The 14,642-nt window shown below is 47.3% G+C and overlaps 1 protein-coding gene across 1 annotated transcript in view; it reads left to right on the top strand.

Moving 5' to 3' along the window:
* Positions 1-14,642, top strand: part of LOC127608540 (neurobeachin-like) — a 160,371-nt gene that overhangs the window by 65,841 nt on the left and 79,888 nt on the right. Inside the window, exons 35-36 of the mRNA XM_052077661.1 lie at positions 1,720-1,828; positions 4,657-4,823. Of these exons, the coding sequence (XP_051933621.1) occupies positions 1,720-1,828; positions 4,657-4,823 (276 nt within the window). The remainder of the gene's footprint in view (positions 1-1,719; positions 1,829-4,656; positions 4,824-14,642) is intronic.

The raw sequence follows: 14,642 nt of genomic DNA, 5'->3' as shown, positions 1-14,642 counted from the left end.
AGCATCTCAATCAAGTTCAATCAAGCTGCGAGCGCTGTTGTTGAAATGGTCTTCAGATTTGGACGCCAAATATTGATTGAATCCGCTTTTGAGGTCTTAGAACCCCCCCCCCCCAAAAAAAAATCTCTCATCCATCTGTGGCGAGTATCTGCTTCAGATATGCTTCAAATTCCCAAGTAGGAGTTGCTTGAACGGTGGAACCAAAAGGCCGACTTATGCTCCATTTCCTTGTGTTAGATGTCCACCAATATCATGTTGCCAGCCGAAACTGGTGTCTGGCGGGGGGGGGGGGGGGGGGGTGAATTTTGCGCTGATTTTATTTGGAATGTCAAGAGTGAGTTTTCCAGCTTGTTGAATTCGTTCCAGATCCATCCATCCATTGTCCACCGCTTATCCGGGGTGGGTCGCAGGGAAGCCCAGCCTTTCCCTCTCCCCAGCCACTTCTTCTTCCAGGTCTTCCCGGGGGGGGGGGGGGGGGGGTCCCAAGGCATTCCAGGTCAGCCCGGGTCGTGCCTGAGGCCTCCTAACGTGGGACGTGCCCCTAACACCTCACAAGATAAGCGTTCAGGAGGCATCCTCATCACATGCCCGAGCCACTTCATCTGACTTCTCTCGACGTGGAGGAGAAGTGGCTCCACTCTGAGTTCCTCCCAAATGAGCGAGCTTCTCACCTCATCTCCAAGGGAAAACCCTGCGGAGGAAATTCATTTCGGCCGCTCGTGTCCGAAATCTCGTTCCCGGGATCTCCTTCTTTCAGTCACGTGACCAAAGGTGGGGGGCAGGAACGTAGATCGAGAATGAAGATGTCCACCTCGTTGCCACGTTGTGGCGCTGTCCTCCTTCCCGCCTGCTGTGTGGCGTGCCCAGACTTGAGCTGGGAGGGATGGCGCCGTGTTCCCATTGAGCAGATCAGGAGCGGCTCAGCCTCCTCACCCATCTGCTGACCCATCTGGACTGGTCACCCCCTCCCCCCCCACCCCCCACCAATGATCCTGTGCGGCCAGTCTGGCCCAGGCTTCTCCCAGCGTCTCCCACCCCGTTGGCGCCGGACAAAGAGTTGGCGGTGGTGGCGCACTGCGCCGACCGCGGTGTTATTGTTCGTTGGTTAAGATTACGATTCAAAAGTGGGGGGGGGGGGTGCACCGTTTCATTTGAGCTGACAAGAATTTCGAAGAATCATACAAAAAAAAATGTCCAGTGATTAAAGAGTGATGTCACTCTAAAGCAATGGTTCGCAAACTGTGGCGCGCGGGCCAGGTACGGGCCCAACACATTTCATTTCAAACTGACCCCGCCCCCTGTCAGAGAAGGGAGAAGTTATTTGGCACTCACGGGAAAAGTTTGAGAGTCTCAAAGGATTACAATTGCCTGGAGATGCCACAATATGGCTGCAAAGCACTACTTTTATCCAAATGGAACTCCTCAACTGTAGTTTCAGAGCAGAACAGCTGTCCAAATCGCAGATGGACGGACATCTTTTATTTCTGCGTGCTCAAGCCCGCCGTGTTGGTGGACAGCAGGCAAAATTACGGACTGTAATCGAGAGCTTTTAATTAAAACAATGCCAGCCTAATGACGTGTAAAATGCGCCATTTCCCTCCTTTGAAGCCGCCGAGGCATATGCGAATGCTTCTTGCAAGTCTTGACCCGTCAAAGAAGCCAAATGATGCATTTCCGAGCGTCGTACGCGTCTCGTATCTGACCGTCTATTCTCTGAAGGTTGCTGTGTCACGCCATGAAGGACCACATCGTGCGGGTGGCCAACGAGGCCGAGTTCATCCTGAACAGACAACGAGCCGAGGACGTCCACAAACACGCCGAGTTTGAGGTACTAACCTTTTGAGTTGAAAATTGTAAAAATAAATAAAAATCGCTAGCCGGATAGCTTAGGCGCTAGCCAATTCAAAATGGTGTTTGGGTTGATCGCTAGCTGTGTATGTAGTTAGCTCAGCTACTGTACGTTAGCTAGGTAAGGTGAGGTTGCTAGCATTTGTCGCTAGGTGGCTTGAGGGTTATGTTCGATGCGTGTTCAATATCGAGGCAGTTGTCGTCGTGTGTGAGTATTTGTATCGGCGCGCGTCCTACAAGCAAGCACACGGCGAGGCCCACAGCGCGTCACCTCCGTTAGCAGCTAGCGCGCGCGGGGAGTGATGACTTTCTTATCTGCCAACAGCAGCCGTCCTCCAACAGCTGCTTGATTTACACTCGGCTCGGGATCCTTGACCCGCCTGATAAACTGCCGCAGACGTCTGGATGTGCAATGTCAGAAGAAGACGGGGAAGGTTTTGAGAGGGGGGGGCGAGTGTACCTGGCCCCATCCGTTCTGTCTGCCAACGCCAGACAGCTAACACTTTATTATCCCCGCCGTACCTCTTCAAAGACTCGGGACACCCATAAGACGCGTTTTTTACAATCAAGACAGCGTGAGGGGCGGCGTGGCGCGACGCATATAAAGGATATTTACCGCCACGCGTCACGTGATACCGCGCCCGGATCGAGTTAGCTTCTTGATGAGCGATACGTTCAAGTATAATATCTGACAGATTTTAAAATTGATGCGGAAATTCAATTAGCTCCCGGCTTCTGTTAGCAAATTAGATTTTGAAGATCAGCCGCCCCCCCCCCCCCCCCCCCCCCCCCGGGAGGCCTTCATAAGACAAATCGCCTTCAAGCGGCAAAGAGCTCGGGTCGCTCTGGGTTAGGTTTACGCACTCCGACAGGATGCGCTTGACATGAAATCATTCGCGTTCAAATTGCTAGTTATGCTATTATCCATCCATCCATCCATCCATTTCTGAACCGCTTAATCCTCACTAGGGTCGCGGGGGGTGTTGGAGCCTATCCCAGCCGTCTCCGGGCAGTAGGCGGGGGACACCCTGGATCAGTTGCCAGCCAATCGCAGGGCACACAGAGACCATTCGCACTCACACTCACACCTAGGGACAATTTAGAGTGTTCAATCAGCCTGCATGCATGTTTTTGGAATGTAGGAGGAAACCGGAGCACCCGGAGAAAACCCACGCAGGCCCGGGGAGAACATGCAAACTCCACACAGGGAGGCCGAGCTGGAATCGAACCCGGTACCTCTGCACTGTGAAGCCGACGTGCTAACCACTGGGCTACCAGGCCGCTACTTATGCTATTATATTATTGCTATTAATATTGCTAGTTAGATATTAAAGTAGGCACGATAAGGTGAAAATAAAATCTCCGACTAAGAACAGCAACTATCTGTGATTCTCACATTTTCATTTGTACTTAACTTCAAGGTTCTTCTTAAAAAAAACCCCACCGGAATAAAATCGTCGACAATTTTCATATTCAATTATACATTTTGTATTCATTTATCATGTTTCGTGTTGTATTACTGTAAAAATGTGATGATTCAGTTTTGAGTGTCTCAGACTTTTTTTTTTTCTCCCCAAATAACTAGCAAGTTTATTTTTAGTTTGTCTCGTATTTTTCAAACGTTATTTAATGGCAATAGGAAATTGACCAAAATTGTGACATATAGGAGGTTTCGGCCCAACGCCGGCAATTTGTACGTCCGCCTTGTTATTTTGCCCGACACAAAAGAGCCCATTTCCTCTTCAAAAGGGGGCCAATAATAGACTCGGCGCGGTGATATGTAGCTCTTGCTCCGTCCTTGACAGCTGACGGTCCTCGCGGCTCTATTAAACTATTTTCCTTTCTGGTCTTAATAGCCCCACCCGCCTAGCCGGGAGCCCCCCCCCGCCCCTCCACCCCTCCAACCGACCGGTGATTTACGGCTGTCCTCCGAGGGAGCCCCAATATATCCCCGCACTGTCTGCTAATATCTCGGCGCGCTCAAGTGTGTTGACACAAGCCGGGGCATTCGTCAGTGTGACAAATGCGCCATTGGAAGGACGCGTTTATGCCGATCTCGCAATAGTTCCTCAAGCGGCATCGCCACCGTCTGCATGGAGATGGCGGGAGTTTACCGTCAAACAAACAAACAAACAAGTACTGTTTTGGAAATGACTAGGCAGTCCATCGCAAGAGTTGTTTTACGTGTGCTAAATGGAACTGCCTCATTTTCTAAAAATTGCACAAGGGTTGGCCGGCCCGGGAGTCCAGTGGTTAGCACGTCGGCTTCACAGTGCAGAGGTACCGGGTTCGATTCCAGCTCCGGCCTCCCTGTGTGGAGTTTGCATGTTCTCCCCGGGCCTGCGTGGGTTTTCTCCGGGTGCTCCGGTTTCCTCCCACATTCCAAAAACATGCGTGGCAGGCTGATTGGACGCTCTAAATTGTCCTATAGGTGTGAGTGTGGGCGTGGATGGTTGTTCGTCTCTGTGTACCCTGCGATTGGCTGGCAACCGATTCAGGGTGTCCCCCGCCTACTGCCCGAAGACGGCTGGGATAGGCTCCAGCACCCCCCGCGACCCTAGTGAGGATCAAGCGGTTCGGAAAATGGATGGATGGATGGATGCACAAGGGTAGGAAGGAGTAATATGACGATGATGTTTGTTTTATTGGGAAGACGTAAACCCTAACCCGGTTTTCAGAGTCACTGACCCAATTAGACATGACAAAAAAAAACAACAACATAAAGTACGTACATGCATATTGATTTGAAAAGATGTTGAATGAGCTTTCCGCCTCCCTCTTTTTCCCCCCCCCCCCTCATGAAATCAGTCGAACTGCAGCCAGTACGCTGCCGAGAGACGAGAGGAAGAGACCATGTGCGAGCACCTGATCGGCGCCGCCAAGCATCGGGATCACGTGACCGCCAGTCAACTGCGGCAGAAGATCGTCAACATCCTCACCAACAAACATGGCGCCTGGGGGACGCTGGGCCAGAGGTGAGCATGGAAATTCAAAGCAGTGACAAAAGATTTTTGTCTGTGCCAAACTGATATTCCAAAAAAACATTTTGAGGGGTTTTTTAGTTTTTGTTTTTTTTAGGAATGGGCAAGGACCGATATCAAGGTCCTAGGTATCAGTACCAGGCCTATACTGGCCTTATTTCATGGTATCGGGTCATTCATAATTTGTGTCAGGAAGACAAAGGTCCTCAAAAAAAGAGATAAAACATCGGTGGGGGGGGGTTCCCATTTCCAAAATAAAACAAACTTAAATCACCCAGCTGAGTTTTGGGGGCTGAGGGGGTTCAATTGAGTCATGGTTATAAAGAGTTGGAAGATTACAAAACAACCCAGATGAGTGAGAAGCTTCCTCATAACTCTGCTTTGATGGGATGAGGCTGCCGGTTCATTTTTCCCGAAATCCTCCTGGGTCAGCAAACACAATTACAGCACAGAACGGCCTTTTGCCCCCAGGGGGGGGGGGGGGGGGGGCTAGATTGGCCACTCATCCGACAGTTTGGCGGCTGTGTTCGTGTGTGTGTTTGTTGGCGGAGGCGGCGGGGGGAGGGGGTCTGTCCAGGCATTCATTGACCTGTTCAGCAACGCACACCAGCACCTGGCGGTCGTTTCGGACTGCCTCCCTCCTCTTTTCGACCCCCCCCATGGGTCTTGTTAAAATAAGCGCTCGTTCCACTTCTTTGCCGCCGGCAGCAAAGTGGAAAGATCAAGAAGAAGCACTCGTCTTGGACAAACTGAGCACACATGTTATGTTTGTTTCCTCTGCCAATTGGTCTCATCATTATTCATTTCGTAGTTTGCAAGAGTAGTCCAAAAAAAAAATACAAATAGATCCTCAACTAGCTCTCTAGCTAGCTAGTTATCTGTCTCGCTAGCTAGATGGCTATCTATATTGCCAATTGGTCTCATCATTATTCCTTTCGTAGTTTGCAAGAGTAGTCCAAAAAAATACAAATAGATCCTCAAGTAGCTCTCTAGCTAGCTAGTTATCTGTCTCGCTAGCTAGATAGCTATCTATATCGCTAGTGAGCTAGCTATCTGTCTACCTCGCTATCGAGCTAGCTAAAGAGCTTGCTAGCGGTTCTGGCTAGCTAGCTAAAGAGCTTGCTAGCGGTCTGGCTAGCAAGCTCTGTGTAATTAACTCGCTAGCTATCCGCACATTTCGGTATATATGTCATCTTTGTACTACTGTATTTCATTCCCTCACCCAATGACAATTGGTAAGAGGCTCAAGAAGGAATCGGATGAATAAGCGCTAACGATAATGGAATCTGAATCACAAAATTCTTAGCAATTTCCTACCCTATCATTAAGCTAGTGTTGGGGGGCGGGGCTTTGGCCACCATCTTTCGTCGTCACAGAAAGAGCACAATTATATCGCTGCATTTTTCACCAAATAGTTTCCGTTGCGTTCTACAGATGATTAAAATGATTACATCATTGTACTGTGAACCCCTGCATATTTGCAGTTGTGCGTTGTTGTTTGTGTAGCGCTTGGTCGCCAACGCTGTCCAATGCGCACTCGTCATCTAATTACAATAATGATCCTGTTTTTTTATGTGTTCAGTGGATCGTTGATAGCCTCCGATCTGATCACGTATTGGGATGATGACGAGTAGCCTAGATGAGTGATTGATTATACATGATCCGGCGTGAGCTTGTTTTACACTTCATTTTCGTCTCATGAAAAACTGAATTTGAACAAGTTGTGTTTGTTATGGCTGCAAACGTTTCCACGAAACACCCTGAACCTTCTGAGGGAGCGGTTAGGACAGAAAAAAAAACCTCGTACTGGATTCTGGGCTCCCGTTCAAATATTTATGGATCTCTCTCACTTTCTCGCTCCCTCTCTCGCTTTGTGTCTGACGCAAAGCATTGATACCAAAGACGGCCGTGTTGTAAATGGCACCGCCAAAAAAAAAAAGAGAAAAAAAAACGGCAAATTCAAATTTAATGGTAACCTGCTGTTGAAGAAAAATGACGCAATATGCCGCCGAGTGCTCGGGGGCGACGTCGCATGCGCGGCAGCTCAGTCTTATTCAATGCTACATTAACTTTCCCATTTATGCCGCTCTTGTAAAATATAAAGCCCTGCGGCATGTTGAAGTGAATGGGGCAGGGAGGAGGGGCAGAAAGCTTTGCTGTAAATGTTTATTTTCAGTCTAATGCACTGAAATCTCAACTTCTGCCCCAGGATATTTATCATTGCTGTGGCATGAATTATAAACAATCTTATTTGAAGGAGATGCACGTGTATGTGGATATATACAGTATGTGTGAGCGTGTACATATATATAACCACACACGCACACAAAATTCATTATATCTGTGCATATGGCACATGCACGAATAGCCCAACCCTGTGGACAGCCAAGCACTCAAGTGTGTGCCGCTTATTAGACGATAACGTTGTTAGCAAAAGCTAATCTCTGCCTCCAGCTCTGCTTTACATTTGACTTCAACGTGCCGCTTGAAACTGCTTGAAAATATTTGGTAATCTTAACCCAGACTAGCTTCCAAGTCATGGGTAGAGAATAATACATAATTCTAATGGCTGCAAAGCACTACATAATTACATAATTATTACATAACTACATCATTTACATAATTACCGGCCCTTTGCGGGGCAGTAATTATGTAAATGAGTCTCATGTAAGAGTACACAAAAAAATACAAATATGGTGACGCTCGGATAGTTTGTTCTACTCAAACCTTTTTTATCCCAAAGCATCTTCCCCTATTGAAACGAATGGAAATGCCATTAATCCGTTCCAGCCTCTCAAAAGATCCCACTGAAAATGAATAATTTTTTTTAAACAAACAGTAAGCAAGTACCTCGAGATACGGGTGACTCAAAGTTTTTCCAAATACAAGCCGTTGGTTTAACTTTTGTTTTTTGTTTTCCCGTCCCATGTGCAAGTTTTGCCCCCACTGCAAAGTCACCCAATGCGAACGAAGCGCGGTGGTTTGTACTCACGTGACCCGAGTGAAGGCGAAGCAGATCCTCCTCTCGGCGCTGCCGCGTTAGATGGCGCTATACGGCTCCTCCGTGATAAATGTCCCCCCGCCTTGTATGGAGTGGGCACAGAAAAATCAATAGCCCTCAAATTGAAACAGTATAGGCTTGTATTGATCCGCCGCGCTAAATCAAAACGAGGAGCCCCTTTTATACGTCTCGGCACGACAGCTCCCCTGCCTGGTAATGACACACTATCAATTTTGGCTTTGCGCTGATAAATCAACTTGAAAATTGGATGTCAGAAGCGTTTTTTGTTTTTTTTTTTTTTTTTCCTCGGGACTGGGAACAGGAGGGAATGATTTCCTCGCCCGCTGTTCGCCTCTGTTGTTGACCTCTGAACTGCCGCCGCTGGATTATAAAGTTGAGGCAAAGCGAAAGTAGATGTCAAGGTGGATGAATCTCTCGGCACAAGGACAAGCTTTTCTACGATTCGGACATTTTTATACCTGAGCGAGCTGCGGCTTCAACGATCCTTTTACTTATTTGACTTCTTGTTTTAAATTTGTTCTGTGACTATCATACGGGAACTATAGCCACAAAAAATGCGGTCACTATCATGACTTTTTGGTATATGCTAATAGGCTAATTACCGCACACGCTACAAAACCGTCCGAAGGAGGCAAAAACCAGCCTTTGTTCTCCAGTGGGGTTCCACATTCACCAGAGGGAGTGTGAAGAAGGGGGGGGGGGGGCGGGGGGGGGGGCGTCAGTGACAGCCGACGAAGGATCCTCCGTCCATCAGCGACCGTAGCAGACCTTAACCTTAGCCGACTGCTCTATTGATTGTCAAGATTTCTTCTGTATAATTACTTTTTTTTTTTTCTCTCCTGTAGCAGAGAGCAAAATGGAGGTCTATTGATCTGCGTTAAGGCAATGAAACATTGGCTTCACTCTCCTCGCCACCAGTTTTGTCCCTCACACGTGACGAATGGGGACAATAACGCTTTTCTTTTTTTAAAAAAAATTATGATTACGCACCGGGAGCCAGCCAGTGTTTGGGCTCGCTTTCAAAGAACATCAATTCTAATACACAAAAACAAGGTCGTGGGAGGGGGCTCTTGTAGGGGGGGGGGGGGGGGACTTGGCAGGTGGGGTGGGGCACTGTTAAGGGTCCGCCCAGCTTCACCGTGCACAAAAAAAATTACTGTGAGGTACATTTAATTTGAAGGTTGTGGTTTGGTTCACAGCGGCCCGGTAGTCCAGTGGTTAGCACGTGGGCTTCACAGTGCAGAGGTACCGGGTTCGATTCCAGCTCCGGCCTCCCTGTGTGGAGTTTGCATGTTCTCCCCGGGCCTGCGTGGGTTTTCTCCGGGTGCTCCGGTTTCCTCCCACATTCCAAAAACATGCATGGCAGGCTGATTGGACGCTCTAAATTGTCCCTAGGTTTGAGTGTGAGTGCGAATGGTTGTTCGTTTCTGTGTGCCCTGCGATTGGCTGGCAACTGATCCAGGGTGTCCCCCGCCTACTGCCCGATGACTGCTGGGATAGGCTCCAGCACCCCCTGCGACCCTAGTGAGGATCAAGCGGCTCGGAAGATGAATGAATGAATGAATGGTTTGGTTTACATTCGGGAGATTGTGCAGCTGCGGTTGATTCTCAAAAATATTACTTTTCGAAAGACACCCGTATTAGCAAAAAAAAACAAACAACACCTTTCATTCCTAAAAAAAAAAACTTGGACTTTATACTTGTTATATATTTGAAGAAAAATACTTCACTCATGCAAGGATAGGTCACATGACATAAATCGTAGATTTATTACGTATCACAGCTTTTAAATGGCGCAAAACTCGGCAGGAGTTTTTGCTCTGTCGTATTGGCACATCGTATTTGTAGTACACTAATCTAATTTATGTAATATTTATACAAATGCTAATCAATGAAAGTGCATTTCCTTTGTGAAAAATGTGACATTTACCATTTCAGCTGGAAACTGCTTGCAGGAAATAATCGGACAGCAAAATATTTTATTTGCAACATCTAACGGCTTTTATTGTTTCTTTTCAGCACAAGCGCAATTTCGAAAAACCCGCTAGCCCAGAGCCTGAGCTGTGCTGTGTTTGTTTACGGCATAGACGTGCGGCTAGCATGTCTATGTGCAATGTTAGCTTGCTTGCTGCCTCAGAAAGAAGATGGCGGTCTACAATATTTATGCTTGCTTGTCATTCATAGTGCCTACCTTGGCCATTGAGATGGTCACTGCTTCTCATTTAGCTGCAGGAATAGTCGTTTTCTTTGCAGAGGATAAAGAATCTATTCTCGTCAGTATTGTTATTTCAAGCTTGGAAAAGGAGACGAGGTCGATTTCTTTTGACACAAGTTTCCGCTGTCCTGGCGATGGCTCCGTTTGATGGTGTAGTGTCTGGCGTACGATTGAACGCATGACGCAATACTACAGATGTCATTCATTCATTCGCATCACGTATAGCACCACAATGTGTGTTCAAATATCTGCTTCAGGGTGACCACACCGTGACACTGATGCTAACTGTGCGCGGAGATTTGCACAGCTTGTTAGCATGAAGCTAAGTTTGGCAAAGCTACGTCGTTGTTGCTGCAAATACACTCGTCAATGTCGTTCTTTTATATAGTCTTGTTTTTATTTTTTTTTACAAGCGCACTGAGTGCAGCAACGATAAGAAACGTCGATGAGATGAAAGCGCACTCGTGTTTGCGTGCCCCCGCGCGCTAATGCGATCACGATGTCAGGCCGGTATATTGCTCGGCGATCAACATGTGACGCCTGATCAAACCTGATGGCTTTTTCAAGAGGAAATGACTGACTAGCTTTTCGCTGACTTTACTGGCCGGTTTGGAAGTGGCCCAAATAGCATGTGGCTGCCAGCCACCGCTTTGCTGTATTCTTTTATTTTTCATCTCGCAGCAGCTGGTTGTTTGGTTTCGACAGACAAGGTTACTTTTCTTTCTTTTTTTTTTTAGCTTTGCTTGCAGACGAATGACTTTCATCATGTGCTGACGGGAACTAGCATTTACTTGAGATGTTTTGCTCTCAACGCAAGCCAGAATTTTTTTTTCTTTTCATTTTTTTCCCCCCCTTACTTCCTGTATAAACGACTGTAAAAGGAAACAAGGGAGTAGTGTGTCACTTGTTTCAGGTCATGAACCAAAAAAAAAAAAAAAATTAAAACAGACGGGCATTTACAGCAGTTAACGTAGCGCTGGCAGCAGGCCACCTGAGTGTGTTCCCACATTCATTTGGAAGACTTGAAGCGCGTATACATAATAGTCCAAAATGTACAAAACAGACTTAGCATGGTCGTGTGAGTATCATCATCATAGCAGTCCGTGTTAGTGCACAAATTTTTTTTTTTACAGCTTCTGCTTGAAAGAACAAACAAAAAAAATTTCAGGAAAAGCCTACTAGAACATGTGAAAAGTGTTGGCTTCACAGTGCAGAGGTACCGGGTTCGATTCCAGCTCCGGCCTCCCTGTGTGAAGTTTGCATGTTCTCCCCGGGCCTGCGTGGGTTTTCTCCGGGTGCTCCGGTTTCCTCCCACATTCCAAAAACATGCGTGGCAGGCTGATTGAACACTCTAAATTGTCCCTAGGTGTGAGTGTGAGTGCGAATGGTTGTTGGTTTCTGTGTGCCCTGCGATTGGCTGGCAACCGATTCAGGGTGTCCCCCGCCTACTGCCCGAAGACAGCTGGGATAGGCTCCAGCACCCCCCGCGATCCTAGTGTGGATCAAGCGGCTCGGAAGATGAATGAATGAATGAATGAATGAATGAATGAATGAATGAAACATGTGCAAAGCTGCGTGCTGACTGCTATTTATGAGTTTGAATGTGTCTGAACACAAATACTTTCCCGGTTAGGGGAGGGTGTGCACACTTGTGCAAACACATGATCTCAGTTGTTTATTTGGAGAGGCTGTAGTTCCAAAGAATACACGGACGTTTTGAAATGACGTTCAAACATTGGAAAAGGGGTGTGTACACTTTATCTATCCACCAATTACGCCACGCCTTTCAAGCGCACTTAACTCATTCACTCCCAAAGACGTTTTTAAACGTCTTTTACAGACTTGGTCCAGGATTGGCCGTCTACTGAATGAGTTAACTGTGCTTCCGTGATGTCCTATGTGAAAAATACGAGTGACACGTTGGAAACATTGGATTTCAATTTTTTTCTTGTTTCCCGATGCATCTTGCAGCCATTGCCACGTTTTGTTGCATACTTGCATGCCAGTTAAGGTCACCGAGTGTCCAAGGTCATCTGGAAGAAGAGACGGCTTGTCTTCACTGTTAACGTACATGTCTGTTAAAGTGTGTGTGTGGGGGGGGGGGTGAGAGAGAGAGAGAGAGAAACCAGGCATCAAGCCCCCCCCCCACGCCCCCCCCTTGAATAGAATTGTCACCGACTACTGGTATTTATAATAATTACCCCCTCACTCATGTCGCCAATTGACGCCTTGAAACGGAGCATAATGGCGTTTTATTGAATCAGCATGTCTGTGTCCTCCCTGCCGGCTGCCTGGCGCAAATCCTCCCACCAGTATAAATAGAATAAAGGAGGACCCTTTATCTGCGAGTCGGCACCGTGTGTGTGTGGGTGGGGGGGGGGGGGCGTGTGCGTCAGCGTTTGCGCAAAAGACTGAAAACATAGCAACTTGATCGCTGCGACTGACAGCAAAGCGACGCGATCCCTTCCAATGCGCAAGGTTTGCCCTGCAACTCGATTTTGATCATTTTTGATCCAAAGTGCGGCAAGTTTAGGTTAGCATTTCCCAAAAAGGAATTTGTATGAAACAAGAACTGAACCACGAAGACGGTAGAAAACATAAAAACAGTCCAACTCCAAATCAAGTCTCGTGCAGAGTCAAAAGCCGATAATGAGTCAGAAGACGAGCGTGAAAGATTTAGAGGTCATTCCAATGAGAGGGCGGCGGCAAGGCAAAAGGCCGCAACCCCCCTCGCATCTCTCCGCTTGGTTCCCGCTACCTCCGAGGCACCGGGCGGGGGTGCGCAGCATTTCCACAGTAACTTGCAGTTTTCCCTTCCATTTCAAACCGCATCGTTTTTCATTTTATTTGTAAACGTGTCTCACCCCTGCAGTTTTATGAGCATAATAATTCACCGATACGGCGGTTCTTGGATGAAGCACAGTTTAAAAAAAAAAACAAACAAACAGAAACCGCCCCCCCCCCCACCCTCAAGTGTCGATTGGCAAAGAGGAGAGTAATAGTCAGACGACGTCGTCCCCCTCGCTGCATTTATCCCGCCACACTTAGCCAAAGCTGAAAGCCTCCATAAATAACGGCGCTCCCGTTTTCCCCGAAGGTTATCAGTGCGGGAAAATTAGCTTTTAAAATGCAGTTTGAAATCCATTTAGGTGATTGATTGGCGAGCGCGCTAATAAATTCTGCCGGTATCCGGGCGGGTTTCGTCACGGCCATTTTTTATCGCTGTCATGAAGCCCAGACGTGTTGGATGTTTTTCCACGAAGGAAGGAAGGTCCGCGGCTTTCCAAACGCGCTGATTGTGGATGGAGTGTTTGGCGCGCCGTGTTTGGGCCTTCCTTAACGCAACCCGTTTAGGCTGCGCGTGCATCCAAATAGATTGAATGATCTGTGAGCAGACAGTGTCAATACAAAGCGCAAAAGACTCGCAGACAGGGTGGATAGTGACAGGGTGGACATTTATAGGGCATCAAATGAGTGCAACGGACTGCAATTACGATTGTCCATGACGGGGTGGACAGGAAATGAGTACAACGGGAACTTTATTTATCAAAATGTTTCAGCTAGGCAAGGTGACCACGGACCGCCTTTCGATTTTCTGAGACGTTTTTTTAGATCAGTGGATGTTTTACGATGACAGGGTGGACATTTTCGGACATTGCGCAATGGACCTTTCCCTCAGCCACGTGATCCAGTTGGCAAGCGGGTTGTTGACCAAAGCCATTTTGGATTTCGGAAGGATTTTTACAGTTTGACTGTGACAGGGTAGACAACATCAAGCTCAAATTTTATTTTGCAAATACCCTTTTTTTTTCCAGTCACGCCGTTTTCCAGTCACGCCGTTGGTCATAGTGTCTTCATAGAAAAGACTTAGGAGTTATTTTATTTTATTTTATTTATTTATTTATTTTTTTGAAGAGGCACTATGCCCGTAAACGACAAGGTGCACAGCAATTTCATGGATATATTCAAATATCGCAAAGAAAATACACATGCTGAAAATTGGCTCATTTTCTCCAGTAGAATGCTGCGAACAGCGATGGATTTGCAAGCAAATACAAATTCTTTACGCCATCACTTGTCGACAAATGAACCACCTGCACTAAACCCGATACAAGTGCTTTCAATGTGCTTGCTTGGATCTTCAAAGTGGAAGCTTTTTATCCCAAACTACCCCCCCCCCCCTCGCCGCAATCCTCCACTGCCTACTTTGCACCCCCGAATTAGGCGAAGCTAATCTTTGGCCTGGAAAAAAATGTGTGGATTTCCATTTTCGGCGAGGCATAATCCGGCATTTACAATATCATTTACGTGGCTTTCTTCTTTTTTTTTTTTTCCGCCCACTGACATCTCGCTCTCTTTCTTCCGCCTCCTTTTTTTAAACGCTCAGATTGACAGAGGACAAGCTCCAGGCATTGGCTTTGCCTCTGCGACAGCGGCGCGCAACCTCTGTGCACGCAGATGCTGCCTTTTGATTGATATTTAACTGAAAGTGAGCTCTTGTTGCTGTCAAACCTCAGCTAAGTCTCCTGAGCCGCTTCATTTCTGACACTCGCGCTATTCACACAAAGGACTCCGT

Source organism: Hippocampus zosterae, chromosome 10 (genome assembly GCF_025434085.1).
Source record: "Hippocampus zosterae strain Florida chromosome 10, ASM2543408v3, whole genome shotgun sequence".
NCBI classification, from domain to species: Eukaryota; Metazoa; Chordata; class Actinopteri; order Syngnathiformes; family Syngnathidae; genus Hippocampus; species Hippocampus zosterae.
Note: the sequence above shows the minus strand (reverse complement) of the source record. Positions and strands in the feature narration are given on the sequence as shown.